This window comes from Micromys minutus (genome assembly GCF_963924665.1).
Source record: "Micromys minutus genome assembly, chromosome: 31".
Classification (NCBI taxonomy): Eukaryota; Metazoa; Chordata; class Mammalia; order Rodentia; family Muridae; genus Micromys; species Micromys minutus.
Window position 1 is genome coordinate 34,515 of NC_137966.1, and position 27,212 is coordinate 61,726.

A 27,212-nucleotide genomic window follows, 5' to 3' on the forward strand; every position below is an offset into this window, starting at 1 on the left:
GCCTGAGACACAGGGATGAGGCTGGAAAGGAAAGATGGGTGGGAATTGTCTGTGGCATCTATAGGATACATGTACAGGAGGAAAGAAAACTTCCTTTGGTATTTTGCTCTAGTGGTAATGGCAGCTGATATTAGGGTCTGCAGTAACAAATACTGAGGTAGGTCTTTAGACAAAGTACCTATTCTACCAGCAGGCATGGCTTGTGACTCAACAGGAGTATCTGTCAATAACAATGGACTCAGATACAAAGATAAGTTTGTAAAGTCCAACCAATTCTGTTTCTGAGAGTGCACAAAGTCCACTTGAACAAACATCCTATGACAACGCCCTCCCCACACATTACAGAAAAAAAACAGTTAACCTACCCATCATGGTTGTCAGATTGTTTTTCCCCCTTGTTTTGTTCCTGCAGATTATGCCTAGACATACAAGTTTTTTGTTTTGTTTTGTTTTGTTTTTGTGTGTGTGTAGTTTGATTTGAACACAAAACACGTACACAAGCCATCTACTCATTTTCTTCACTGCGTAGCCTGGCGTTGGGACTGGTGACTCTGATGGCCAGCTGTGCTGCTCTTTCTACGATGGTTTTTCGGTTCGTAGAGGACACATTGTGAGCCATCTCAGCACAGTAAGATTTGTTGCACATCAGCAGCACTTCCAGCTCCTTGACATTGTGGACTAGAAACTTCCGGAAGCCGCTAGGCAGCATGTGCTTGGTTTTCTTGTTACTCCCATAACCAATGTTGGGCTTCAGGATCTGGCCCTTTAATCTTCTCTGCACCCTGTTGTCGATGCCTCTGGGTTTGCGCCAGTTTCGCCTGATTTTCACATATAGGTCTGACTGGTGCCTGATGAACTTCTTGGTCCTCTTTTTGACGATCTTGGGCTTCACCAGAGGCCAGAGGGCAGCCATGATGCCGCAAAATAGATGGCAGCCACCTCGCAGGCAGCACCGAGGAAGAAGGCTTTTTTAAAAAAATATTTTTTTAAGATTTATTTATTTATTATGTACACTGTAGCTGTCTTCAGACATACCAGAGGAGGGCATCAGATCCCATTACAGATGGTTGTGAGCCCCCATGTGGTTGCTGGGATTTGAACTTAGGATGTCTGGAAGAACAGTCAGTGCTCTTAATCACTGAGCCATCTCTCTAGCCCCTGACATACAGTTTTTAAAATACTAAGTTACTAACCTGTATGGAAATTCCCCAGTCTTTCTATAACTACAATAAATAACCAGCACCCCTAGACTTGGTCTCTCAGTTTGGACCCAATGCAAGGTTGACTGTTGAGAGTCCCTATTACTGAGCTCATAATAAAGACTTTTGTGTCTTTGCATTAAAATAGGTACCTTGTTGGCCTTTGGAGTCCCTGTGACTTGGGCATAACATCTTGGTGCATTGATTGGAACCCTAAGACCCCGAGGACTCCCAACTGAAGGGTTTAAAGGCCAGCTATTAAAATTTGTGTCAGTGGCTTGACTGTCAGATTTGTGTCTGTGTGTCTTGGTTTTGGATTTTTCTTGAGTATTCATGAAGGGAGATGATTAAAGTGAACTTGGAACCCTGTGACAGTGGAAACTCCATGGTAGAGATTTTGATTGTGTCTTTTCTGGTGTTTCTAGAGAATAAATAGGGTCTCTTTGGAAATAGTTACTACTAAATATTTGCATGAATGGCCATAATCCTCCCTCCTCTTGGGATGAATTAGATATTTCACATGGCCAGAAATGTGATTCATTCTATTTTCCGAGTACTTACGTGCTTGCACATTGCAACCACTTAAAAGTATTCGTTGCTAGGTATGGTGGACACAGTACTCAGGAGTAAAAGGCAAGAGAATTAAGAGTTCAATGCCATTTTGGTGAATTCAAGAGCAGCCTGAGATATAGAAAGCCTATTTTAAAACCCAAAAGCTCTTAAGAAAGCTACCTAGTTCTTTTTAACCATACCCATGCTGTATGTGCAATCACTTTTCCAGTTGCTATGACATAATACCTGTCAATCCCATGATTAAAAAGGAAGGTTTTATTTTGACTTACAAATCAAGGGGATGCAGTCCATCATGGTGGCAAGATATAGTAGTAGGAACAAGAACGTGCTGAACATGTTGTAACTGCACTGAGGAAGCAGAAAGAGGTGGATGCTGCTGCTAAACTTGCTTTCTTTTTTTATGCAATCCAAGACCACAGCCCATGGAATGGTTCCACCCACATTTAGTGGGTCTTTTCACTTCACCTAACCTAATCTAGAAAATGCCTCACAGACACAGCCAGAGATTGATCTCCAAAGTGATTCTATATCTGTCAAGTTATCAATCACTATGAGCTGCAACACCATGTAATCAACCAACCCCCTATTGATGTAAAGAATCCCCTACAAACACCACAGTAGTGATCATTTTTGTATATATGCCCTTGATTAAAGACTCAGATAAGAACCTCCAAGGAGGAAACTATTGATTTGGTTTAAATATGTTCAAAGTACCAGTAGAGTTTTATTACTTTAAAACACTTGAGATTAGTTTTTCCATCTGCATGAGAGCTGTTACCTCCAATTGATTTTGTCAGATGGTCTCCCTTCCATACACACCTAAAAAGGCCAGTACCTCCACGACTAGCTAAATGTAGCCTAAACAACACAATTCATACAAGAAACTACATAACCAAACAGGCAGGTTTCAGTACCTTCACAAATAGATGTCCTCTGACATACATAGTAGCTCCCCAATACAAAAAGTCTTTCAACAAAGCTACCTTGCTGCTCACTTAAAATTTTCACTTTGGGTCTATTTAATTCATTTCTGTTATATATGGGAACCAACACAGACCAAGGCAATGGGCAACCAGTTGTAAACCAGATGAATCTGAACTCCACCAGCTTGGAAATTGAGTTTGGTGACCACTGTTCTGCCAAAAGGATCTTTGGCTGACTATATAGATTGCTGCAAGAGCTCTGCCTTTGTGTGTCTCAGTCCCTGGTTCTTCTTCTGTCAGAATCACAGAACCAGCTTCCTCCAGGAATGGAGAAGTTGTCTGAGTCAGTTCCCTCTGAGTACACAAAAGGCAAAGTTCGGCTTTCACAAAGAGTTTCCTTTTACAGTCAGCAGGCTGCCTGTGGGCAATGTTTTTCTTGTGTAAGAGAGTCTAGCAGTGTAGGGAGGGCACAGTGCTACTGACCTCTCCAAGCCCTGCTTCAACCTTCTGAGTGCTGGAATTAATTACAGATCTGCACCACCATACTCCAATTCAGACTCAGTCTTACTTTACAGAGGCAGAGGAGAGTTACGTAGAGATATACATTATAGAGGGGCAGCAGACATAGAAAAAAACCTTCACTATCATTTAGCATTTCTGATCCTTCCTTTATTTCTTTCACACGTAACTTCTTGTGTGTGTGTGTGTGTGTGTGTGTGTGTGTGTGTGTGTGTGTGTGTGCAGATACATGTGCATGTCTCTAATGAGAGCAGAGGACAATCTCCATTGACACACCCCAGGAACACACAGTCCATCTAATTGTGAGACAGGGACTCTCACGCTCTCACAGACTTGGAACTCACCATGTAGGCTAAGCTGATTAGCAACCAGCTTTGATTAGCAAAGGGGTCTGCTTTGATTTTCCCTTCCCATCTCTTGAATTTACAAACATGCCCCACCATGTCTAGCTTTTTCATGTTGGGTCTGAGATCAAACTCAGGTTCCTCATGCTTATATAATAAGCACCTCACTGTTTGAGCCATGTCTCCAGCCTCCTGGTGTCTATATGTTTATTTTCTTCTTTTGTTTTTGAGACAAAGTCTCACCAATATAGCCCAGGCTAACCTTGAACTCACCATCCTCCTGCTTGGGGTTCCCAAGTTATGTAATGTTAAGTATATGCCACCTGGCTCTTTCTTAATCTTTCAAGGTCAGAAATATCTAGGAAAGTCACTAGGTTCTTTAGATTTCCAGCATCAACAAAGACCTACACTTACCTATCTTAGCCCAGTATTTCCCCTACCTGTTCAGGAGCTTTGTGGTTATACCACAAACCTTAAGGTCTTGGAGTTCCAGAGACATCATACTAACCATCCCTAATGTATGAAGCACATGTGAGCTTCAACATCCATGATTGCAGTCTCTGGGTTGAGAGATCCTATCCCTGAAACTCAGGTAAAATGGCACATTCCAATGTAGGATAGATTACAGTTGAATCCTCTTGTGAGTTAATTATTCACAGAAAACAGGAACTCTTTTTTCCCCCCAGTGACTATGGATAGACCCTCCAGTGGGGTTGCCAGGTGACATATCTCATAGTTTTCAAAAAGGAAAATGCCAAAGTCAGAAATGAAGGAGAGTCTTTATAGGTGGGAGGCCAGAGATGGTCGGGATAGCTGCTGGCTGCTGATGTAACAGTAGTACTCATTTGAGTTCTCCATTTCATAGACATTCTCTTCGATGGTGTATATGTTTTCCTCAGATCGAATCCTGCCTGCTCCTGCATTCACCAACTCTCCTGAAGGGAAGTTGGCCAGTGTAGCAAGACTGTAACAATAAAATGGTGATGTTGATAGAAGAATTTCCCCAGACAACTAGAGTTCAAAGCATATACTTCACTAAGGACAGCAGCTAGTTGACACTCATGACCCTTCACTAGATGCTCACTGAAAAAAAAAAAAAACCCAGACAGTAATTTGTGGATGTGTTATAGACTTAACCAGGCTTGAGCTGAAATTCTTTCTTCCCAACATCGTGGTTTAGATGAACTTATTTGTTTTGGGTTTTGTTTTTTGTTTGTTTGTTTGTTTGTTTTGTTGTTGTTTGAGGTTAGTTGCTTGATTGCTCATTTGGTTTGGGGTTTTAAAAGATTTTTAGTACTACATTTTATATTTATTATACAAACTATGGATTTCATGATGACATTTCATGGCTGTCCATTCTGGATTCTGCCTGCATTCACACACCTCATCTTCATCTCATCTCTTGTTCCCAAATAGTCTTCCATCTGTTTTCACATCACTCATGTACATATGCAAGTTTTAATTCAAGACAGTGTCACACTGTCCTGTTCATCTGTAGATTCCAGCAGTGAGCAAAATACATATAGCCATAGAAGTCATGTGTTAGGAAACCTCATGTCTCAGTTTTCTCTTCTATAGAAATGGGAATAATGAGAGCCCTGCAGCAGGGCTGCTGTGAGGAGCACCAGATTTATCAGAGCTGATTATTAGTATTTATCAGGTGCTGTGCTGGAGTTATAATAGTCAACGCTAGAGGGTTACAGTGACAGATGGAGATTAACATTGAGCACAGCGTTTAATAGATAATAGATTCATAATAGTAAATGCCTGCCACTGTTACTATGAATATTATGTTTCACTTCCAAGGAAGAATGATGGTACTAGTAACTGAATACCATACTTGGATTTATATAACGTTTCACATTATATTATTTTGTCTTTGGAACATTCTGGATTTTGTTGATTCTGAGATGAAGTTCCTATGGTATTCAGCAGATAATCATATTTCCCTTGAAATACATTGCAACTTTTCATGTACTGGATCTTACTGAAACTGCAAAATCTGTGAGTGTGAGTGTGTGTGTGTGTGTGTGTGTGTGTGTGTGTGTGTGTGTGTACAGTTGGTAGTGGAGTAGTGAGAATCACCTAAAGAGCTCTGAGAGAAATACCTCCTCAGGCTCTATCTCCCAAGATCCTGATTCAGTTGTTCTACGTATGTCCTATATCAATCAGCAAGATTAGTCCCTAGGTCATGCTAATATACTGCCTCAGTAGAAATGCCTAGGCTGGGCTATAAAACCCTGACCATAGCTGGTTGAGTTTTTTTTTATATATCCATTTAATAGTAACATAAAAATAGCAAACACTCATTTAAAGGTTCAGTTTGATAGAAATTAAAGATAAGTATTTGATAGTGATAGAAGGCAAATTATACATGTCAGCTTTAGAACAGAGGAAGCTAAATGCACAGGGGACAACTATTGAATTTTTAACAATTTATAAACAAAGGAAGCCTAACCTAAAATTTTAAAGTTCCAACTCAGAATTTCTCAGAGAAATAATGAGGCTTCATTATGCCCCCTGACCCCTTTTCCCAATTTCCTCTTCCATTATTCTTACCTCAAACTCTGTAACTTTTTTTCCTTAGAGGAATACCCTAAGTAACAGGAGAAAAAAAATCAATTAGAGTGATTTTCTAAGATAATTGAAATAATAAAAAAATTGACAAGTCCTGCCATGCAGAAGGGTCAATGTGACACAGTTCCCACCCTTGGAGAAGAGCTAGCAGGACTTGGGCCTCCAGAGTGTTAATATTTACAAAGCATGAGGCTTGGTTGTATAATAATGTGCATAATTTACTTTATGTTCCTCCTTCAGGAGATGTTCTCCCCACCAAAGTTGTCAGAGAATGCTTTCCTTGCCAAGGTTAATGACTCCATGATAATTAGAAACTGCATGAGTAAATGGTAAACACTGTGATCTTTAGGCAGCTTTTTCAGCTGTGGGAAAGAACTCTGAAAATGCGAGTTCAAGAATATATAATTTCCCAAGTATGCAAAATATAAGGATACAATATGACTTATATGAGGGGCTTCATGCACCTAAATGAATAGACAGCTGAACTAGGAGCCAGTTTGTCAGAAAGATATTAAGGAAGGTGTTAAGGAGATATTCGAAGTGGTGATCACAGGGCAAGATACCACCCAGCTAAGTTTATTGTTTGTGCTTACAAAGATAGGCAGATTTCTGAGTTTAAGGTCAGCCTAGAACAGAGCTAGTTTAGGCCCAGGCATGGAGGAAATGATGATTGCAGAGTCAGATCCCATCCAGTTAGTTTACTGTCTGTACTTACAAAGGCAGGCAGATGTCTAAATTCATTGCTATGTTTAAAAAATGTACTTGATATCTTTCTAAGAATCAGGGGGTAGGGTCATAAAATGCTGATCCATAGGATAATTAAAAAAAATAGGAAAACTGGGGTGGACTAATGAATTACTACACGAATAAAAGACTGGGCTTTGGTTCATCTTATGCCAAGGACCAGCCTTGATTTAGAGACGCTTTCTGATAGACTGATTGGAGGTGAGATTTGCTAGTGAAATTTGGTCTTGCCTTAGAACAAATTAATTCAAGTGACCAGTACTATCTTATGACTATGTTAAAAGTAATATTAATGTATAGCTCTTATTAACAAATATTATGAGGCTTATTCTGTATGTGCAGCAGTTTGATAGGCACCAGGGACACATAGGAAGAGTCATGAGCTCTGACTCCATGAAGCATACATCCTAGTAAGGAAAGAAGGAAGAAGAGTGGAGGGAGAGAAGAATGGAAAGAAGAACCAAAAAAATAAATTTCAAATTGTGATCCATTATCAAAAGAAATCAGCACCACACTAAAACATACCTAGAGAAGGTTAGGAGAGCATATTAGAATATAACTTTTAAGGTCTGTTCTGAAAGAAAAGAATGAATCATTTATTTCAAGAGCTAGGGGGAAATTTACAGGAACAGAGAACCTTCAGTAAAGATTGTGTTGGTGTCAAAACCAAAACTATGATTAGAACTCAAGAGAGTGTTCTCCAATAACATCTGAGATGTATGTAAGCTGAGTCTGGGTCCTAAGGACCTTTCCAGTACTAATCCTTTAACTGCAGCCCTTGGGATGTGTGGGCAGGAGGATCAAGAGTCCAAGGCAAGCAAGCAAAATGTGAAACTCTGTCTCCACAAAACAAACTAACCAAACAACAGCAAAAAGAATCTGAATGGTATAAGACAGGAAGGCCTTTATGCTATCATTAAATGACAGTATGATCTGACATGACTACTATGTAGATAACTGATTAGAAGAAGAATTAAAGAACCAAATAAAGGTAATGGTTGACCAAGCAAGATGCAGTTTTGAGATATATTTTGTATAGAGACTGAGAATGAAGTTGATTACATATTAAGACAGTAAAAAGATACTCTGAGATAACTTCTGAATTTCTGGCATAAGAAACCAGAGAGGCAGTAGGGAAGTCCAGAGCCTGAAAATTGGGTTCTGGTGAGTGGAATATGGAAGAAAGAGGCTTGTTTCTGATATATGAATGTATGAACCTCCAAAGTGGAGCTATCAATTGGACAGAGAGACAATCTGCACCAAAATTTTAAGAGTTGAAAAGATTAAAGAGAATATCTAAGTCCACAGAATATATAATATATGTTATGAATATATATATATATATATATAATAAATATATATAAATAAATATATATATATATATATTTACCGTGGAGGAAAAGGCCAAATCCTAAGGAATTTCAGCTCCTAAACAATAGGCAGAAGAGTAAGTTTCTAAATAATGGGAAGGACTGACCCATCAATAAAATGAATGGTGTTTCCAAAGCCAAGAGAAGACATTTTAGAACAAAGTATAGAATTTACTTGGGATATTATTGCAATTAACCACAATAAAGACAAAGCTATCTGTGGTTATTAGTAAAATGATATCTATGGTATTACAAGGATCAAAGTGAGATCGGCATTTCAGGAGAAAATTAAAAAAGAAGAGATGAAGACTTGGTAAAGGAAACAGACCTTTGATGTTTTCTTAGTTAGGAGAGGGCTGAAGGAAGCTAAGCAGTGGTGAAGGATGGATGATCATCTAAGTCAGTAGTCAGTCCACCAGAAAGGCAAAGGACTGATGGGCACTACTCTTCCAGTTTGTAGTTATAACAATAACATTGTGACTTAAGAACAGACCTTTTGTAAAATTGTTATCTGCAACATCAAGGGAAAAATTATAAACTAAACAGAATATTGTGATCTATTTCTCAAAACCACCTATGTTAACCCTACACCAAAATCCAAGTGAGCTCAAATTCCTAGTATAAATCATCATTAATACCTGTCATAATCTACCACACACTTTGAATGATCTCTAGACAGCTATAATATATGATATATATTATAAATATAAATATATTTATTTATAAATATATTTATATATAAATCCTATATAAATAATTGTTCTGCTCCCATGCTTTGGGGGATTAAAACACCTATACATATTATGTATAAATAATGTTCAATTATTTTTGACTTTATTGTTTAATTCATAGATGTGGAACCTGTGAAAGTCATTGAAAGGTATCAGTATATATGAACTGAGTTTCACTTATGCCTCTTTTAAAGATTAGAAAGAGCATAGGACATGTCAGAGACGTGGGATGAGGGAGGCTCCAGGGAATCTTTGAGGGTGACTCTAGCTGAGACTCCTAGCAGTAGGGAGATAAAGCCTGAAGTGGCCACCTCCTGTAACCAGGTAGGAATCTCAATGGAGGGATAAGGACACCAACCTACCCACAAAACCTTCAATCCAAATTGGTCCTGTCTACAGGGACAAAGATGAATCAGAGACTGAGGATATGGTCAACCAATGACCACCTAACCTGAGACCCATCTCATGGGCAAGAACCAATCCTTGACAGTATTGATACTCTGCTATGTTTGCAGACACAAGCCTAGCATAAATGTCATCTGACAGCTCCACATTAGCAGCTCACCAACACAGATGCAGAGACCCACAGCAAACATCAGATGGAGCTTGGGGAGTCTTATGTTAAAAGTTGGGGAAAGGATTGAAGGATCTGGAAGGGATAGGAACTCCACCGGAAGACCAACAGAGTCAACTAACCTGTATCCTTGGGGACTCCCAGAGGCTGAACCATCAACCAAAGAGCATACTTGGGCTGAACATAGCCCTCACTCCACCCTGCACATATGTAGCAGATATGTAGCTTGGTTTTCATGTGGGTCTCCCAAAAACAGGTGTGGAGGCTGTCCTTGATTCTGTTGCCTGCCTCTATATTCTGTTTGCCTAAATGGGATGCCTTGTCTGGCCTCAGTAGGAGAAAATGTGCCTAGTCCTGCAGTAACTTGATATGCCAGGGTGGGTTGGTACCCAAGAGGCCTCCCACTTCTCAGTAGAGAAAGGAAAGGTGTATGGGGAAAGGGCTATATGAGGGGGTCCTGGAAGCAGGAAGTGTGATTGAGATATAAAGTAAATAGATAAATAAATGAATGGAAAAATAATAGAGCTTAAGTCTGTTTTCTGTCTCATTGAACAAAATGTATGCTATTTAAAAAGAAAAGAAAAGGAGAAAGAACTCCCAACATGGGATGGGATTCTAAGACAGGAATACCTACCTCCTTCTTATCCTTTACATAAATTCCTAATTTCTAGGTCTTGGAAAAAGTAGTGCATGTTATCATTTTTACTCTCATTATTTAATAGCCTCTAAATTTCATATTCAAGTGATCAGTCCCCAGAGTTTAAGTAAAGTCTATGGGCAAGCCCATGTGGGTATTTATGGGGTTCTTTCTTTCTTGAACAACCCCACTTACCAAAAAATGGCAGAAAACAGTAGGAAGAGGTAAGGCTGATTTCATTGCCTGTATTCATCAATTTGGACATGTTCCAAACATATAGGTATGCATTGGGACTTGTATGTTCCAGGCCAGGGTAGGCTGCAGAAAACCCTGTCTCAGAAAAAGTTTTTATCAGTTTGGTTAATGTATTTGGAGACCATCAACCCATCAATACCCTGGTTGCCACATATCAGTTATGCCTAGTGTATTTGATATTGTGTATCACAGTTATAGGATCTGTCCTCCTTAAAGCCCTTGGTAGCTTCAGTTCACAGTTGGCATGACCGAGTTACCCTGGTTTTTCTCAGATGGTTCCAGCTTTACCAATAGAAATTCCATATTTTAGCAACTTCCTTCAATCCTGCGGACACCATAGATGGCCTATCACCTTACAGACATCATCCTTGTTGTATGTTAAGGAGAAAGGTTCATATAATGCATTATACTCTATTAATCACTTCTATGCTTTCAGAGAAAAGAGAATATATCATAATTATGAAAGTGGGCAAGGTGCTAGACTGATGGGAGCATTTGAGTCTTGAGTATAATGGTCCCCATGTACAATAACCAAACTGAAAAAAACCTTTTCCTGAGAATGGATATTCTGAAGTCTACCTTGTCTTGGAACTCAGGTTGTGGCTGAAGATAACCTTGCACTTCTGATTCTCCTGGTTCTATCTCCAGAACCTTCTTAATGCTGAAACTCTTTAATACAGTTCTTCATGTTGTGATGACTCTCAACCATAAAATTATATTCTTGCTACTACTTCATAACTATCATTTTGCTACTGTTATGAATTATAGTGTAAATGTCCAGTACATAAAATATCTGATAGGTGAGCATAAGTTGAGAACTAGAGAACTAGAACTCTAGAGAGTTCTAGGATTACAGGTGTATGCCACCACACCTAGTTTTATAGGTCTCCTGAAAGTACATGCTATGAAAGTACTTTAATAACTGACTACATGTCCAGTTGTTTATTTAAATAAAGACAAATAACTATGTATACTGGGTGCAGTGAGGAGTAAACCCAGTTCAGAAACTTCAATCATGGTTCAGTGTAAAGAGAGATGCTTGAGAAAGCAACATAACTCACATAGAGAGAAGTGGTGGTGTTGGGTTTCCTGTTAAGCATGGGCTTGTGTGTAACTTAAATAGAATAGCTTTTTCAATTAATTAGAGAAAGACAGAAGAGAGGATAGGGGATGAGAAGAGATGAGAGGAGAGAGGAAGAGAGAAAGGGAAAAGGGAGGAAAGAGGAAAAGAAGAGAGGAGAGAGGAGGGAAGGCCAGCCTAGGATAAGATAGTACAATACAAGGCAGGACAGGACAGAAGAGGTCGGGGTACCCAAATATTTCTGATCACATGTGGATACCAGAGGACAATCTGAGGAAAGAAGTCTGACATCTTCTACCATGTGGGTCTTTGGAAATCAAACTCAGGGCATCAGGCTTATAACAGATACCTTAACCCACTGAGCCATCCCACTAGTCCCCAAATTAGTTTTGTATCCAAAGATAGCCAATCCTGGTTGCATGCCTGGACTTAAAGGTCCAGCTCTGTTTGCCTACCACAAAACTTTGAGAACTTGCTGCTCTCAGCAATCTTTATTTTCTTCTGCCCTAGACTGGGAACAGTAGTGTTACCTAGGTCACAAGATGATGGCAGAGTGTAAAGCATTAGGCATAGGGTTTGCCTGACACATAGAAACTTCAAATGATTACTAGTTATCAGAACTGGCAGCATTTGAAAAGACAAATGAGTATCTAGTCTAACTGAAAGAGTTATAATTTTAAATTGGCCCTACTGACCTTGCCTTGAAGACAAGTATGCTTTAAGGCTAAGAACAAAATAACTTGTTTAAAGAAATGGCCCAACCCCAGACCAACTAGACTTGATAAATTTTGGCTCCATAGTCCTGAGAAAAACCAGTACAAGGTCAGTGTGCACCAAAATAGAGTATTCTAGAGTTGAATCTTTTCCAAAGTAGGCAGAGTGTGCCAATTTGAATGAACCAATAAAATTTAAAATTGCTATGTGCCTGTTGCTAACTGCTTATGTGATTTTCCCTATAAATACTTCTCCCCATTTGAGTTCGGGGTTGACTCCTCTATCTTCTGTGTGAGATATGTGTCATTCCCAGAGCTCTGGCCTCCCCCCACCCCCCAATAAACCTCTTCCTGATTGCAGCAAGATAGGCTCTCTGTGAGTTCTTGGGTTCACGTTCTCCTGGTACTAGAGTGAGGGACTTCCCCAATTTGGGGGTCTTTTATAACCAACTTTAGGCTTACTTGAAAGACTATTTCTATCTAGGTCTGCACTGGTTCCTATAGTAACAGTTCTGTTATATTTATTACTTATTTATCTTTATTTTATGTGTTTTGCCTACACATATATGTAAGTGAGAGTGTCAGATTTTGGAGTCATAGACAGTTGCAAGCTTCCATGTGGGTGGTGAGATTTGAACCTGGATCCTCTGGAAGATCAGTCAGTGCCCTTAACCGCTGAGCCATCTCTCCAGCCCAGTAACAGTTCTTTATCAGAAAGAAAAATAAGCAACATCTAGCAACTTACATTTAAGGATTAAAACACCAAGGATAAATGCCAGAGCCAGCCCAGCAGATACTCCTACTCCAATGTGAACAGCAGTTCTGATAGTTTCTCTAGAGTCCTTAATTTCATCAGTCCCTGTGGAAATTTTCTGGGGGAAAGAAAACATGATTTAAGCTTATGATGTCCAGAAATATGCTCAACCAGTCTCATGGTTCAATTATCAGACCACTCTTTTTTATGGCTTCTTGGGATAGCAGGAATAATGAAATAAATTAGCTTAATATTTGTAGTTAACAAGGAAGTAAAATATTCTTTTCAATGCTATACATATAAAACTCACATTTTATCTCCAAGAGCTTAGTGACCCTGGGGGTTATTAAACATACAAATAAGAGATCAAATTAGTTGAATTCTGACTTCTAGACCTGGATCTGAAGAGTTGTTTTTATTATTATCTATTAATTATTGGTGTATTTATGCATGTGCATATGTGTGCATCCAGGGCATAGTATAGGACACAAGAATGGTGATCAGAGGACAGCTGTCTATCATGAATTCCAAGAATCACACTCGTAGTCAGCCAGGCTTTGTAGCAAGTGCCTTTACCCTCTGAGAAATTTCAATATCCAGTCATCAAAGAATTTTCAAGTTGCTACTGCTAGCTGACTTTTGAGTGTGTGTGTATGTGTGTGTTTCTAGTTCATTATATAGTAGTTCAGTACATAAATTCATGACTCTGGGTACTCTTGAATGGTGTCTTGTTACAGAAAAAAAAATGAAAAAAAGTGGAAAACCTGAAAACAACATCAAGAAACCTTCCACAGTGATACATAGTTGTGACATTTACAAAGAGAAATGATTGCCCATTTATTCTTGGGGTTTTTTTCACATTCCCTATGTGCCAGGCACCCCACAGTCTTTTCTCCTTCTATTAATAACAAGCCTATCTGTTCAGACCTGTCATTGTCAATACACAAAAGCCAGAGTGGGAAGACAAGAAGAGCAAAAGCTTTCCCACAAACAGGGTGGCATGGAAAAGGAAGCCTACACAAGTGCACAGGAAGCGCACTCACAGAAGTTACTTACTGTTCCACTGTTATCATGGAGGGTCACCAGGGTCTGTGTCTCTGCCACATGCACACAAGCAAAGGGGAGGAAGTAGACAATAGTTAAGAATGTTTTTTAACTCCAAATCAAAGAGAAAAAATATGCAACACACCAGTGACCCTTTTTTTACTACTAATTCATCTCCATATGCTCTACAATAATTAGAAGAGCATCAAGACACTGAATGCATACAAACCAGTCTCAGGGTGATGTCCTTTCACATAGATAATAAACTCTACTGCCTGTAAGGTCTTAAACCCTGGACAAAAAGCTGAGGTGCCTATTTAACATATCAAACAGACCTGGCCACCAGGTTCTCTCAACATTTTTCAGTCTCTACCTGCTACAGGGTATAGCTGGCATACCTGGCTCCTACACTGAACTCTGCACCCCAGAACTTGGACTGCCCTTCCCTCAGAGGTTCTTCCCTATATAATCCAGCCATCTGGGCTACACCAGTAGTTTTTTACCTTTTACCTTCTGGCCTCTTAGACTGCTGCTCTCCTGGCTTGTCCCTCTCCCCTTTCCTCACATGGCCCGGCTCAGGATGATGTTCACTCTGGACTTCCCCATGATGTCTCTACTTCTGGCTGTGCTACCCTCAGACCTACAATAAACCTTCTTCTCCACCAAATCTAGGAACTGTCATGGCCTCCTTTTCTTTCTTTTTTCATCACTGGGAGGTTTATTCTGAATATGTTCTTGGTTTTGTCCAGAGGACCTAATGAGTGCTACAACAATCTAGTAACGTTGATAATGTTTACTCATATTCTAGTTAGACTTTCAAAGACACAAAACTCTTAGAAAAGTTGAACATTTACTCATTGGCAAGGTATTTAGTTGTTTTCAAATAGAAACAATAGCTACAGTTCACCAGGAATCAGGCATTTTGCCAAACACTTTTTTTATTGGATATTTTATTTATTTACATTTCAAATGTTATCCCCTTTTCTGGTTTTCCCTCTGGAAACTCCCTATCTCATCCTCCTTCCACCTGCTTCTATGAGGGTGCTCCCCCATCCACTCACCCACTCTGATTCCCTGCGTTGGCATTTCCCTACACTGGGGCATCAAGCTTTGACAGGACCAAGGGCCTCTCCTCCCAGTGATGTCCAACAAGGCCATCCTCTGCTATACATGTGGCTGGAGCTATTGGTCCCACTATATGTATTCTTTGGTTTCCCCTTCAATACTTAAAAGGACTATTCTAGAAACACAAACTCGGGGAAAATGAATGTCTGAGAGATGAATTCATCAGGACTGAGTGATAAATTGGTCATCAAAGAAATTGGGAAGGAAATTAACAAATTCCTCAAACTGAATGAAAATTTAAATATAGTATATTCTAACCTGTAGAATATTAAGAATGCAGTTATAAGAGGGAATCTTATAGGTATGTAAAGTCCTACACTTAAAAATTCAAAGAAAGCACAAGTCATAATTTAATGATGTGCTTCAAGGTCTTAGAAAAACAAGAAAAATCAAACCCCAAATTATATGGAAGCAATAGACATTAGGGTAGAAAGTAACAAAATAGCAACAAAATGACCAGTACAAGGAATCAATAGAAAGATAAACCAAATCAATAAACTCTTGGACAAACTAACCAAAAGAGAAAGAAAAGACCCAAGTACACCAAGTTAGAGATGAAAGGGAGACAATATAACAGCTACAAATGGCATTCAGAAAAATCATTATGGCCTACTTAAAAGACATATATTCCACTAAACTGAAGATCTAAAAGAATTGCGTTGTCACCTACCAACATTAAACCAAAAGAATTTAAATCATTTGAGGAGACTTATAACAAACAATAATGAAGCCGTATTTTTTTAAGTCTTCCAGCTAAATTGAGCCCAGATGTGTTCACTGCTAAATTTCATAACACCATGCTCCTTGGGTTATTGCATGAACTATAAATGAAAGAAATGCTGCCAAGCTCATTGTATAGACCCAATGTTGATTATCCCAATACCCAAATCAGATAAGGATATAGCAACAATAACAAAAAAGCCAATTTTCCTGATGAAAATTAGTGATTATTAATAAAATATCTGCAAACCTTCCATGCCAGCCAGCAAGGGCAATTACAGAAAAACCCTGCATCAAAACCAACAATAACAGCAAACAAACAGCTTACAAATCAAATTCAACAATAAAAAGAGCTTGTGTTTTAATCAAAGTGGCTTCATTGACAGAAGCAGGGATGGATCACCATATGCCAAACCCTTCCTTAGATGAGGTTCAAGAATGGCAAAACCTTCCTTGGGGATTCAAGTATGAATGTTGACAATGTAGTCAGAAAATGTCCACCATAGCTTTCTCCCAACCTGATGCTCCCCACCAGAAAGCTACTCCCGTCCAGAGCTTGCTAATACTGAGCTTAGCCGAACTCTCCTCCTTGTGCAGCCATATGCAATAACCCCCACTTCCCTGCTCAACTCTGCATAACAAACATGCTGAGCATCCCAGGTGCCGAGGCTACACCATCCAAGAGCCTAGGCCACCCAATCCCACCTTTGCTGTGTGTCTGTGTATTTGTCTGTTCTTCATTTCCTCATGGCTTTGGTGATGTCAAGTCCCTGTAGCTTTGCAAGGACATGGCAGGACATAGAATCAAGAACAAATCATCTGATCATTTCAGTAGACTCAGAAAGGGCCTGTGACAAGGTTTAACATGACTTTATGGTAAAAATATGAGAAGACACTAGGCCTTGAAGGAACATACTTCAGCATAGGGGTTGTGGAAGGAGGTGCTCAATTGATAGGAGTACCTGCCTAGCATACACAGAAATCCTGTGTCTGATCACTAGTGCTGCATAAATTAAGCATGAAGATCTATGCCTATGACCCCAGAACTCAGGTAACAAGAGAATCAGGAGTTCAAGATCATTACTGACTACAAAGCAAATATGAAAGTAGCATGGGCTACATGTTACTCTGCTTTAAAAAAAAAAAAAAAAAAAAAAACTCATTAAGAAGGAGCACACCTGCATCAGGAAAGCAAAGAGCTGTCTGCTCCCAGAAAACAAACGAAATTCATTTTGCTGTCCAAGTCAGAAATTGTGAAAAGTCAAAATCTAAACTCTTCAAGGTCCACAAAGGCTTCTAGAAAATCTGAATTTAATAGACTGTGGCTTAAACAGTATAAACACTGTCTTGGCTTAAACTTATTTATAAAGAAAAAAACAAACATGTTTCAGCATTGTTCTCTTTACCTGAAATCAACTTAAAGCATGAAAACCACAGGGGGTGGAACTTCAAAGTAAACAAGAATCTTTCACTGCATGCAATATTTGAAATGTAAATCCCACTTCTGCTTCCTCATCCTTATGATTCTTGGTCTCAGTGACTATTGAGTTGTTCTCTGTCTCTGTCTCTCTTCCTTTTTGAGACAGTTTCTCACATACATCAGGTAGTGCTCAAACCCTCCCTATAGCCAGGACGACCTTGAACTCTTGATCCTCCTGAGTGCTGGGATCACAGGCCTGCCATCACACTTGATTCATGTGGTGCTGGGGATCAAACTCAGGGCTTGCATATATGCTAGACAAAGACTCTGCCAATTAAGCTACACCTCCAGCCCTGACTATTTTACTCCACCCCATTCCCACCCCATTTTATTTTGCTATAAACATGAACAAGAGATATCTGGAATGTTATTTTTTATTTCTGTTTTCCCAGGGAACTTAAGACTGCATTAGAGCATAAGCAGAAGGAAGGAGAAATGAAATGGCTATCAATGTATGTAGATGCCATAGTTACTGTCTACTCTGCACTTGCATGGTTCTTAGCACTATTAATCTTTTTATTATTTAGTTTGACTTGGTTTTGCTGAGACAGGGTCTGTTTGATCCCCCTTGTTTTATGTAATACAAGGAAAAAGCAGGTGCCTCCAAGATTTTCCCTTGCTGCAAACCTGTCATCCATGACACATGAGTATACACACACACATACAGACACACACACACACACACACACACAGAGAGAGAGAGAGAGAGAGAGAGAGAGAGAGAGACAGACAGACACAGAGAGAGAGAGACAGAGAGACAGAGAGAGACAGAGAGACAGAGAGAGACAGAGAGATTTAAATGTAATAAAATTTAAAATTTTTAAAGTACATTAAAGCCTTTGTTGTGAGCTTTGGACTTTAACAGCGGAACCATTTCTAGCCCCAAATGACTTTCTAAATGAAACAATGACAATAGTAAATACTTCTCTTCCTTTGTATAGCAAAATCTATGATACCCCAAATAATTTCTCCATGGGGCGGGACATTGTCCTAAGACAGAAAATCCAGAGGTCTCCCGGCCTTGCTCTTTGGACAGAAAAAGAAGCAGCGACTCAAAGAACTGAAAGGCCTTGCCCCAGCTCACCTGGCTAGTGTGTGACTTAGAATCCTAACTCAGAAGACTAAGATGTGGTCCACCGCCTCATTTACCTCAAACAATATTAAAAATGCTGAGAAAAAAAAGTGATTTTTCTTAGATATTTATCTTACTCAAAGCACTGTGAACTGAAATACTAGCTAAATACATATTCCTGTGCTTCTGTCTTACCTGAGCCATTTCCCTCAGTGGTTAGGGTTCCTGGAGAAACTGTTGTAGATTCCTCATGAGGGGTCTCAGCTGGGGTGACCTTTGCTAGAGTCAGAAAACATTATTATGGATTAGAGATTTAAAAAATTATTTACTGGGGAGGGGAGCATGTAGAGGTCAGAGAATGACATTCAGGACTCATTTCTCTCCTTCCACCATTTAAACTACAAAGACAAAGCTTAGGTAATCAGCCTTGGTAGCAAGTGCCTTTACCCATGGGGCCATCTCACTTGCCCCAGAGTTAGGCTTTACTAAGAGCACAGTTTATGTCAGGGAATATTGGCAAAAAACCAACATCTAGAAGATGTTAAATAAGGAGACACATACCCTCAGCTCCAAATCTACATAGGCACACTCACAGAGAGTGTACCACAAATTTCAGATGTGTAACAGTGGTGAGATGCATTTACCAGTGCTACAGCCTAATTAGTAATGGAAGTAACAGCCATGAAAGGTCATACTAAAGGTCTGTGTAAATATCAGCTTATAGACTCCTTCCAGTGGCTTATATGGTAGATAACTATATTTTACAGCTGAAAAGATCATATAATTGAAATAATGTTCCAATATTAAAAAATTAATAATAAGAAGAGTTGGTGTGAACTTTGCTCCACATGGCCACAAAGTATGTGCTCTTAAATTCTTTGATTTGTGTAGTGATGGGGATTCAAACCCAGGGGCTTTTGCTGAGCTACATACCTGACCCTATGTTAAAACCTAACCTATCTTAAAACACATGAACATGCACATATACATCTTCTTAACACACACATACAACCCAGTGGTTTATATTCCTGGCTTACCTAAATTAGATTTTTATGTGAAAAAAATTCAGAATCCATCTCCAGATATGTCTCTGGTTTCTAGGTGGGGTCTAAGCACCAAGAGGAGATGGAAAGATGCCGCAGGATATTTGATTACACTGTGAATCCTGAGATTGTGTGGTTTACTGGATAAACCTGTTTTTAGTTATGGTGTGACCCAGCCCTAGCACACACCTTTAATCTGAAAGCTTTCTGTTTATCGTAAACAGGATTAGGTAAAGTTCTACAACAGAATAAGAGGCAGAGCAAGCAACCAGTTGGCAGGGAGTAAACATAGGAGAAAACCATAGAGAGTGGGAAGGAGTCCAGAGGATGGAGAGAGAGATGCACAGGACATTCAGTTTGAAGGGTTTTGAGACAGTATGGAGAGGAGAGCTTCCTTTTTCTTTTGGGACATCAACTGTGGAGGAAGGCTAGCTGTTTTTTTTTGTTTTTTGTTATTTTTTTTTTCTGTCTGTCTCTCTGAGCTATCAGGCTTTCTCCCCAGCATCTGGATCCCCAGTCTTTATTAGTAAAATCGAACATTAAAATCAAACTTAATTATTTATGAATAAATGCCTAGACCATAGCTTTGGTATGTTCTATGACTAGCTCATAACTTATATAACCCATTTATTATAGTCTATGTCTGCCACACGATTGTTTACCTCTCCTCAGTTTCATGTATCTGAATTCCTCAGAGCCCAGAGTGAAATCTCTTGCCTCTGACTCTCCCAGGATTCCAGTCTCTCTCCCACTTACTACTTCCTGCCTTTTGCTAATAGGCCATAAGCCTTTTCTTGACAGGTGATGCTTCCACACAGTACACAAGAGATTCTCTCTACAGAAAGATTGTAAGAGCCAGGGATAGTAAATAGCTTCAAAGTAATTGGACTACTCTATATATAAATTCATGAAATCAATGATAGCACTCATAAGACTTGTGGAGACTCAAACAAGATGAAATCCCAGCACTGAAAGAGGGAAGGAGACAGGAGCTCCCAGTTCTCTAAGAAGCTTTTTAAAATTGATCCAGTTTTCTCCAGTGGAGTGTAACTGGGTATACCAGCCACATTCAAGAGCAAATTCCTTGCCCAGAAGTAGTTGAACAACACAAACATACTCCATTTAATCTTGTGCACTTATCTTTGTCAGTTATTTTCCATATTATTGATTATGCTCATTTGTTTTGAGTTTTGGGGTGTGAGTGTGTGTGTGTGTGTGTGTATGTGTGTGTGTATTTGAGAGACAGAAAGAACACAAAGTAATGTGGGTAAGAAGGTAGAGAAAATCTGATCAAAAGTTGGAGGAGGGGAAAATATGATCAAAATACATCATACAAAAAATTAAAACAAAGATAGTTAAAAACAGAAACTTTCCATGTGATGCTAATGATCAGTCAGAGTTTTGAACCTCTGGTCTAGGTCTTTCTTCCCCTTCTTAGACTGCATCCTTGAGTTGAAAACATGTGGAAGATATACCACTGTCCTTCATAGGTGAGGCCTGTTAATCCTTATCTTCACATCCCACCCCAAATAGCTAGGGAAGTCAGACATGAGAATCCTCTGTTTCTATGATATTGTGACTCTCACAGGAGATGTTGATGGACAACAAAGACATGGAAAGGTCTACTTACCTGGTTCAGTGATGCTTAATTTTAGTTCTAATTTTTTATCATTCATTAGACCAGGGAATTGTATCCTGCAGCAGTAGGTCCCAGTGTCAGATAGAGTCACATTCTGTATGGTCAGAGACACGTCTCCTTTGTAGAAATTCCCCTTTAGTTGGTATCTGCTGGATTTCTGGTATGTCACACTTCTTTCATTAGTTCTGAGAAACTCATTAGAACACTGTGACAAAGGACAGGATCCCTTGCCCCAGCACACAGGCACAAGTGTCCCAGAGGGAGGTACAGTGTAGTTGCAGGGCAGATAGGCATCCTTACCAACCTCAGCTGTATAAGTATCTTTCAAAGACCCTACACAGAAAGGAAAGGAGGGCAATATAGTGAGGGTCAATTTCTGTAAGCAATGCATCACAAAATGAAAAAGGAAACTGGCTGCCCTGTTGGGAGAAGGACTGGCAATGTCAACGATTCTCTGACTTAAGGGGCAGCAGAGAATCTCAGTTAACATTTATTAAGATTGCACAGGCTTCTCATCCTGGAGCTCAGCTGGTGGAAACAGGAAAATCCTGAATTAGAGACCAGACTTAATTCTATAGCAAATTCCAGGCTAGCCCACGTGATGAAACTATCTCTCAGAAAAGAAATGACCAGACCAGGAACAATGACTTATGCCTGTGATCCCTGTGCTATGAGTCTGTGGCAGAAGTGCAGTGAGTTTGTAGCCTGGGCAACCTGAGCTTATTCCCTAACAGGTATGCCCCACTAGACTGAGATGGAACATGAGAACTTGGATTTCTCTCAGTTTCTGTGTGTTGTCGGTCCTTGACACCGGATATCCCTCCTCCTTTTTCACAATCACCGCACTCCAATTGTGAACAGTTTGAGCTAATATGATTCCAGAGCTAATGGAATTAACATTCAGAAAACTGGGCATTGTTGGCCAGGAAAATAGTCCATCTAATCTGGACTAGTTGTCTGTTATTTAGAAAAGATAGGGTAACCTCATTCTCCCTCTCTCTCTCCCTCCCTACCCCCCTCATTAATGGAACCCCTGACAAAACAAAGCTAATAACTTGCATATTTGAAGTTTAAAATAATTTCCTTAATAATAACACACACCTCTATGATGGCTCATTTAAACCACATGAAAGTGATGTACAAGCACAACTCCTCTCCCAACACTTCACATTTCACAGCTTCCCTTCCTAGAGCCTAAACATTAAAACATGTCTACACACTGCTGTTCCCTGGTAACATTTGCACACATGATTGTTCGCCTTGATTCTCTGTAGCATTATGTAGCCTGGCCCCCCATTTTTGGACATTTAGGTTGCCATTACATACAGCATCACTATGACCATCCTTGTATCTTTGCCTTGTCCTCTGAAATAATCCTCCAATTAAAAACGCCCAAGATCATACTTACTTGAAAGTAGTAGTTGTAGCAGCAGCAGCAGCAGGACACAGTTGAAGGTAAAACATGAAAACATGAGTGCTTGGCAGGGAAAAATCTAAGGACAGCTCGGTGTACATAGAGCTTTAGCTCTTTAGTTAAAATGGTACTTCCTCTAACTTCTATGTTCAGAATCATGAGTGCTAGCCACACCCACTGAGGCCAGCCTGTGCCCCAGGATGTCTGACCACAAGTGATTCCTAAGTTAGTACTGGTAATCTAGCCACATCAGAGAACATTCCTGTTCTACGTAATGTCACACTAGATACACCCTGCACGGCACTCTGAGGTTTATTACATGAAATCAACAAAGAAAAAGCAGTATTTCAGAGAAAAGTATTAGTCATGGCAAGAGGAGAGAGTCATTTAATTATCTCAGATAAAATAGCCAGAGATGGTTCATGTACAAGCCCAACTGGCTACCAGGGAACAAAAACATAAACATGTCACTCATGTGTTCCATTATAATCAGGTCAATTTCCATTAATCATGTCTGTGACCAATATTCTTGAAGCACCTGCTTTGAGCCAGGAACTGGACTGGGAGCTAAAGAATAAAGCAGCATCGCATGCCTTTAATCCAAGCACCTGGGAGGCAGAGGCAGGCTGATCTCTGACTTTGAGGCCAGCTTGGTTTACAGAGCAAATTACAAACCAGCAGGGGCTACACAGAGAAAACTTGTCTGGAGAAATAAAATTAACTAATTAAATTTAGCTAAGTAAATAAATGAAGTGATAATTGTAATATCCTTATCTTTATATCTATAGACAACTTGAAAGCTCAGTTGTCATTCTTGGTTTAATACACTTTAGAATGTGATTTAGAATGTCTGAGTATCTTTCTTTATAATGGTATATTGAGGTAAGGAAAATGAAGACACCATTACCAGTGGTGGGTGTGCACTTGTAATGCAAGCACTCAGGAGGCTGAATTAGGAGGATCACTGAATATGAGGCCAGACTACCAAAGAAGTTGTGTCAGTAATGTACGTGGAGTTTCACAGTCATTCTGACTTTGACCTTCAAACATTCAAATTCTTCTACTTATGAAACACGTATGTCCTGCTGCAGCACTTCTGGCCCGAGGTTTGGACAGAGCTAAGTAGACCTCTGTATTCTGTTGAATATGGATCATCAGAATATGTTAAGTTCCAGCCAAGTCATTTATGATCGTCGTAGCACATAAGACTTCAGCGCTCTCAGCCATCATTAAGTGACATTTATCTAGACACCTTCAAAACCAAAGCTTTCCCACAGAAGGAAGTCAGCTCCCAGGCTGTGTCATTTCTGAAAACCTGCTGGGTTTCTGCTGTGTCAACCCTTCCTGAGCTCTCCGCCACTTGTCTCTATGCCTTAAATGTTCAATCTAAATATCTGTCAGGAAACACTGCTAAATCATCTAACTTTTTCAGCATATGAACTTCCACAGAATTGTTGAATGAGGGCTACTCAAGACGTGCTACTTAATTTCCTTATTTTACAGACAACAGAGATTCAAGAGAATGAAAGATACAAGGCATGTGTTTCGAGAAATAACAAGCCCCCATGAGCCCTAAACTTGCACTAATAATTATGTTGCATAAATTTAATGTTTTTTCTGTCGGCCTATATCACGATTAACAACTTGCAAAATATATTTCCGTAGAATGGAGAGAGGATTAAATCTGAAGTTGGACCATATTTACCAAAGATCTTGGGAGTGGCTCCTGGAGCAGCAACATGCAGTTCTGTCTCCTTACATTTAGTGTCAGGCTTGGAACTGCTCCCGAGACCAACTCTTACTGCTTTGCTCTGTCCTGCTTAGTTTTGTTTTGTTTGACATGAGGTCTGGCGTAACCTAGGCTAACCTAGAACTCTCTATGTAGCCCAGGCTGGCCTCAAACTTCTCATCCCCCTTGCCTCTACTGCCTAAGTACTAACATTATACATACATCCCACCATGCCTATTTCTGTGAGAAACTCTGTAAAACATTGAATTTTTTTTTAATTTATGAAATTGCAGCCAGACATGAAGAAAGTTTGTAGAGGCTCACTTAGTCCATTGTCTGTTTGCAAGGCACTCAGTTCTGAATTTTTTACATGTTAATTTTTTCTTCTTAGTGGTTTTTTTGTCATGTTAAAACACAAAAATGGCATCATAAATGACTACATTTAGCAATAAACATGAGAGGGGAGAAATGAGAAGTACAATAAACTCCTCTATGGAAATACTTTATAGTTTCAACAGAAACTGAAATTATTTATTGACCAACTAGTCAAAATTACAGTCCTTGGAGGGGTTTTGCCCACATATGTGAGTATTGCCTAAAGCAGTTAGTCAGTGTTTTATTGAGTTACTTATTTAAAAAAAAACTTAAGTGATATTTAATTCATCTTCTTATTGCTGTTGCTATAATTTTTAGTTGCTTATTTTTTTGGTACAGAGTACCAACATGTATGTCAGAAGACAACTTGTAATCAGCTCTCTTCTACTACCATGTGGGTCTTGGGGATCAAAGTAAGGCTTTTGGTTTGATGGTAGATTATCTTTACTCACTGATCCATATCCCAGACCTGTCTTTGTTAGGTTTTCTATTGCTGGGTTGAAACATTGTAACCAAAAGCAAGCTAGGCAGGAAAGGGTTTATTTGGCTTACACTTCCACATTGCTATTCGCCACTGAAGGAAGTCTGGGCAGTAACTCAAACAGGCAGGATTCTGGCAGGAGCTAACACAGAGGCCACTCATAGCCTGCTCAGCCTGTTTTCTTCCAGAACCCAGGACCACCAGCCCAGGGATGGAACCACCCACAGTGGATTGTGCCCTGCCCCATTGTTCACTAATAGAGAAACTGCTTTATAGCTGGATCTCATGGAGGCATTTCCTCAACTAAGGTCTCTCCCTCTCCCCTCCCTCCCCCATCTCTTCCAACTCTAGCTTGTGTGTCAAGCTGACACACAAAACCAACCAGTTCAAGGCACTTGTTTGTTTTCTATTATAGGGTCACTCAGAAGAGGTAACATAAGGAAACGTGTTTTTATACAGTACAGTTTTGGAGGCTCAGAGACAAGGCTTCTGTGATGGGTCAGCTCTGGGAGGATCTCATGGAGGATTTCAAGGAGACTAACACTATAATAGGGGAAGAGATAAGAGATAAATAAGCAAGAGGGAGAGCTCACATGGCAAAGCAGCAGGCCAAAGCCAGGTGGGGAGTCTAGCTTGCTCTCTGTAACAGCCATCTCTCAAGAAGTCACTGAAGTTCCTGCAATAACTACTTTTGGTTCCCCTAAGAGTAATGTCCTGCCTGAGATCTACTCAATTTCCCCTTGGCTTCATCAACAGGAAGGTTTCATCATCTTTCAAATACATAGTCTATTTAAGAACAAACAGCATCTAAAACAGCTACCTGTTCAAATGAATAAAAAGTAACGGGAATAAATAAAAACATAAACAACAACAAAAACTTTCCAGAAGAAGCCTGTTTCCCACCCCTCCATGCCCAGAAATCCTTTAGACTTCTACTTTCCTTAAGTCTCTGGAAACATACAGAAAAAGGTAAAATATAGTTTTACCCCCTTTTGTTTTATAATTTTGTCATTAAGTGCACGAAGGAAAGAAAGAGGAAAAATTAGAGATACAAGAGACACGTAGAGAGAGAGAGAAAGGGAGGGAGGGAGGGAAGGAAGGAGGGAGAGTCACACAGAGATGGAGCAGACATCAGGAACATGTGACTGTACAGAGGTCAGAAGACACTTCTAGGAGTTGGTTATCTCCTTCCCCTGTGGGTTCCAGGGATTAGACTCCAATTGTCAAGTTTACACAGAAAATACTTTGAGCCACTAAATAACCTCCTTCTTTCTTATTTAGACAAAATACCATATCACATCTAGTTTTTATTCCTTCTATCTTTTGTATTTTATTTGGTAAAGTAATTTTTAAAGAATTATCAGTATGTTATGCCACCTTCTTATTCTTCAGTGCGTATCTACTTCCATAAAAGGAAATTCTGCTGTGTAATCATACCACTACTATTCAAAATAAATAAAGGTATTGATTCTCTCATATACTTCATGTAGTAGACCACAAGCATGTCCTCCTATCTCAAAAAGATATTATTTGATATGTTTTGATCCAGACTCAGACAAGGCGTCTACATGCAGTTGATTGTTGTACCCCAACGTCTCTTTTAATCTGTGATGGTGTTTCCTTCATTACCCAGGCACTTGCTGGTTCTTTAAATCTGTTCTCTGTGAACTGCTCTACATCCTGGCTTGTCTGTGTTCTTGTGGTATCTTTTTACTTTTTTTTTAGTTCCTGTTTCCATTATAGTTCCTGAAAGTGGTATTCAGCTCTAGAGGTTTGGTGAGCTTCAGGTTGATTTTTTTTTTTTTTCACAGATTGCTTTATATTTGATATTACAACACAACTACCTGATGGCTGCACCTTTGGAGATGACAAATTCTTCAGCCTTCGGCTTTCACTAGGTACTAAAAATCTTTATCTCCTGTAGTATAGTCTCATCCTTTGCCACAGACACATGGATTCCACTGGATGGAAATAAACTGGGAGTGGTGGTTCTTGCCTATGACCTCAGCACCCAGGAAGCTGAGTCAGAAAAACTATCATGAGTTCAAGGCCACCTTGAACTACATTGTGAATTCTAAACCAGCATGAAGTGAGAT

The 27,212-nt window shown here is 39.6% G+C and overlaps 2 protein-coding genes across 2 annotated transcripts; both read right to left on the reverse strand.

Annotated features, from left to right (window-relative positions):
• Positions 1 to 505: 505 nt before the first annotated feature.
• On the reverse strand, positions 506 to 952 carry LOC308440428 (large ribosomal subunit protein eL32-like; the record flags this gene model as incomplete). Its single annotated transcript, XM_080942540.1, has 1 exon — positions 506 to 952. The coding sequence occupies exon 1, from the start codon at positions 911 to 913 to the stop codon at positions 506 to 508; it is 408 nt and encodes a 135-aa protein (XP_080798666.1). The 5' UTR covers positions 914 to 952.
• Positions 953 to 4,302: 3,350 nt separating this feature from the next.
• Positions 4,303 to 22,589, reverse strand: HAVCR2 (hepatitis A virus cellular receptor 2; the record flags this gene model as incomplete). The annotated part of the gene is made up of 7 exons (XM_080942249.1): positions 4,303 to 4,522; positions 6,118 to 6,154; positions 12,986 to 13,112; positions 14,051 to 14,091; positions 18,631 to 18,714; positions 21,109 to 21,450; positions 22,526 to 22,589. The coding sequence occupies 7 exons, from the start codon at positions 22,587 to 22,589 to the stop codon at positions 4,339 to 4,341; spliced, it is 879 nt and encodes a 292-aa protein (XP_080798375.1). The 3' UTR covers positions 4,303 to 4,338.
• Between the last annotated feature and the right edge of the window lie 4,623 nt (positions 22,590 to 27,212).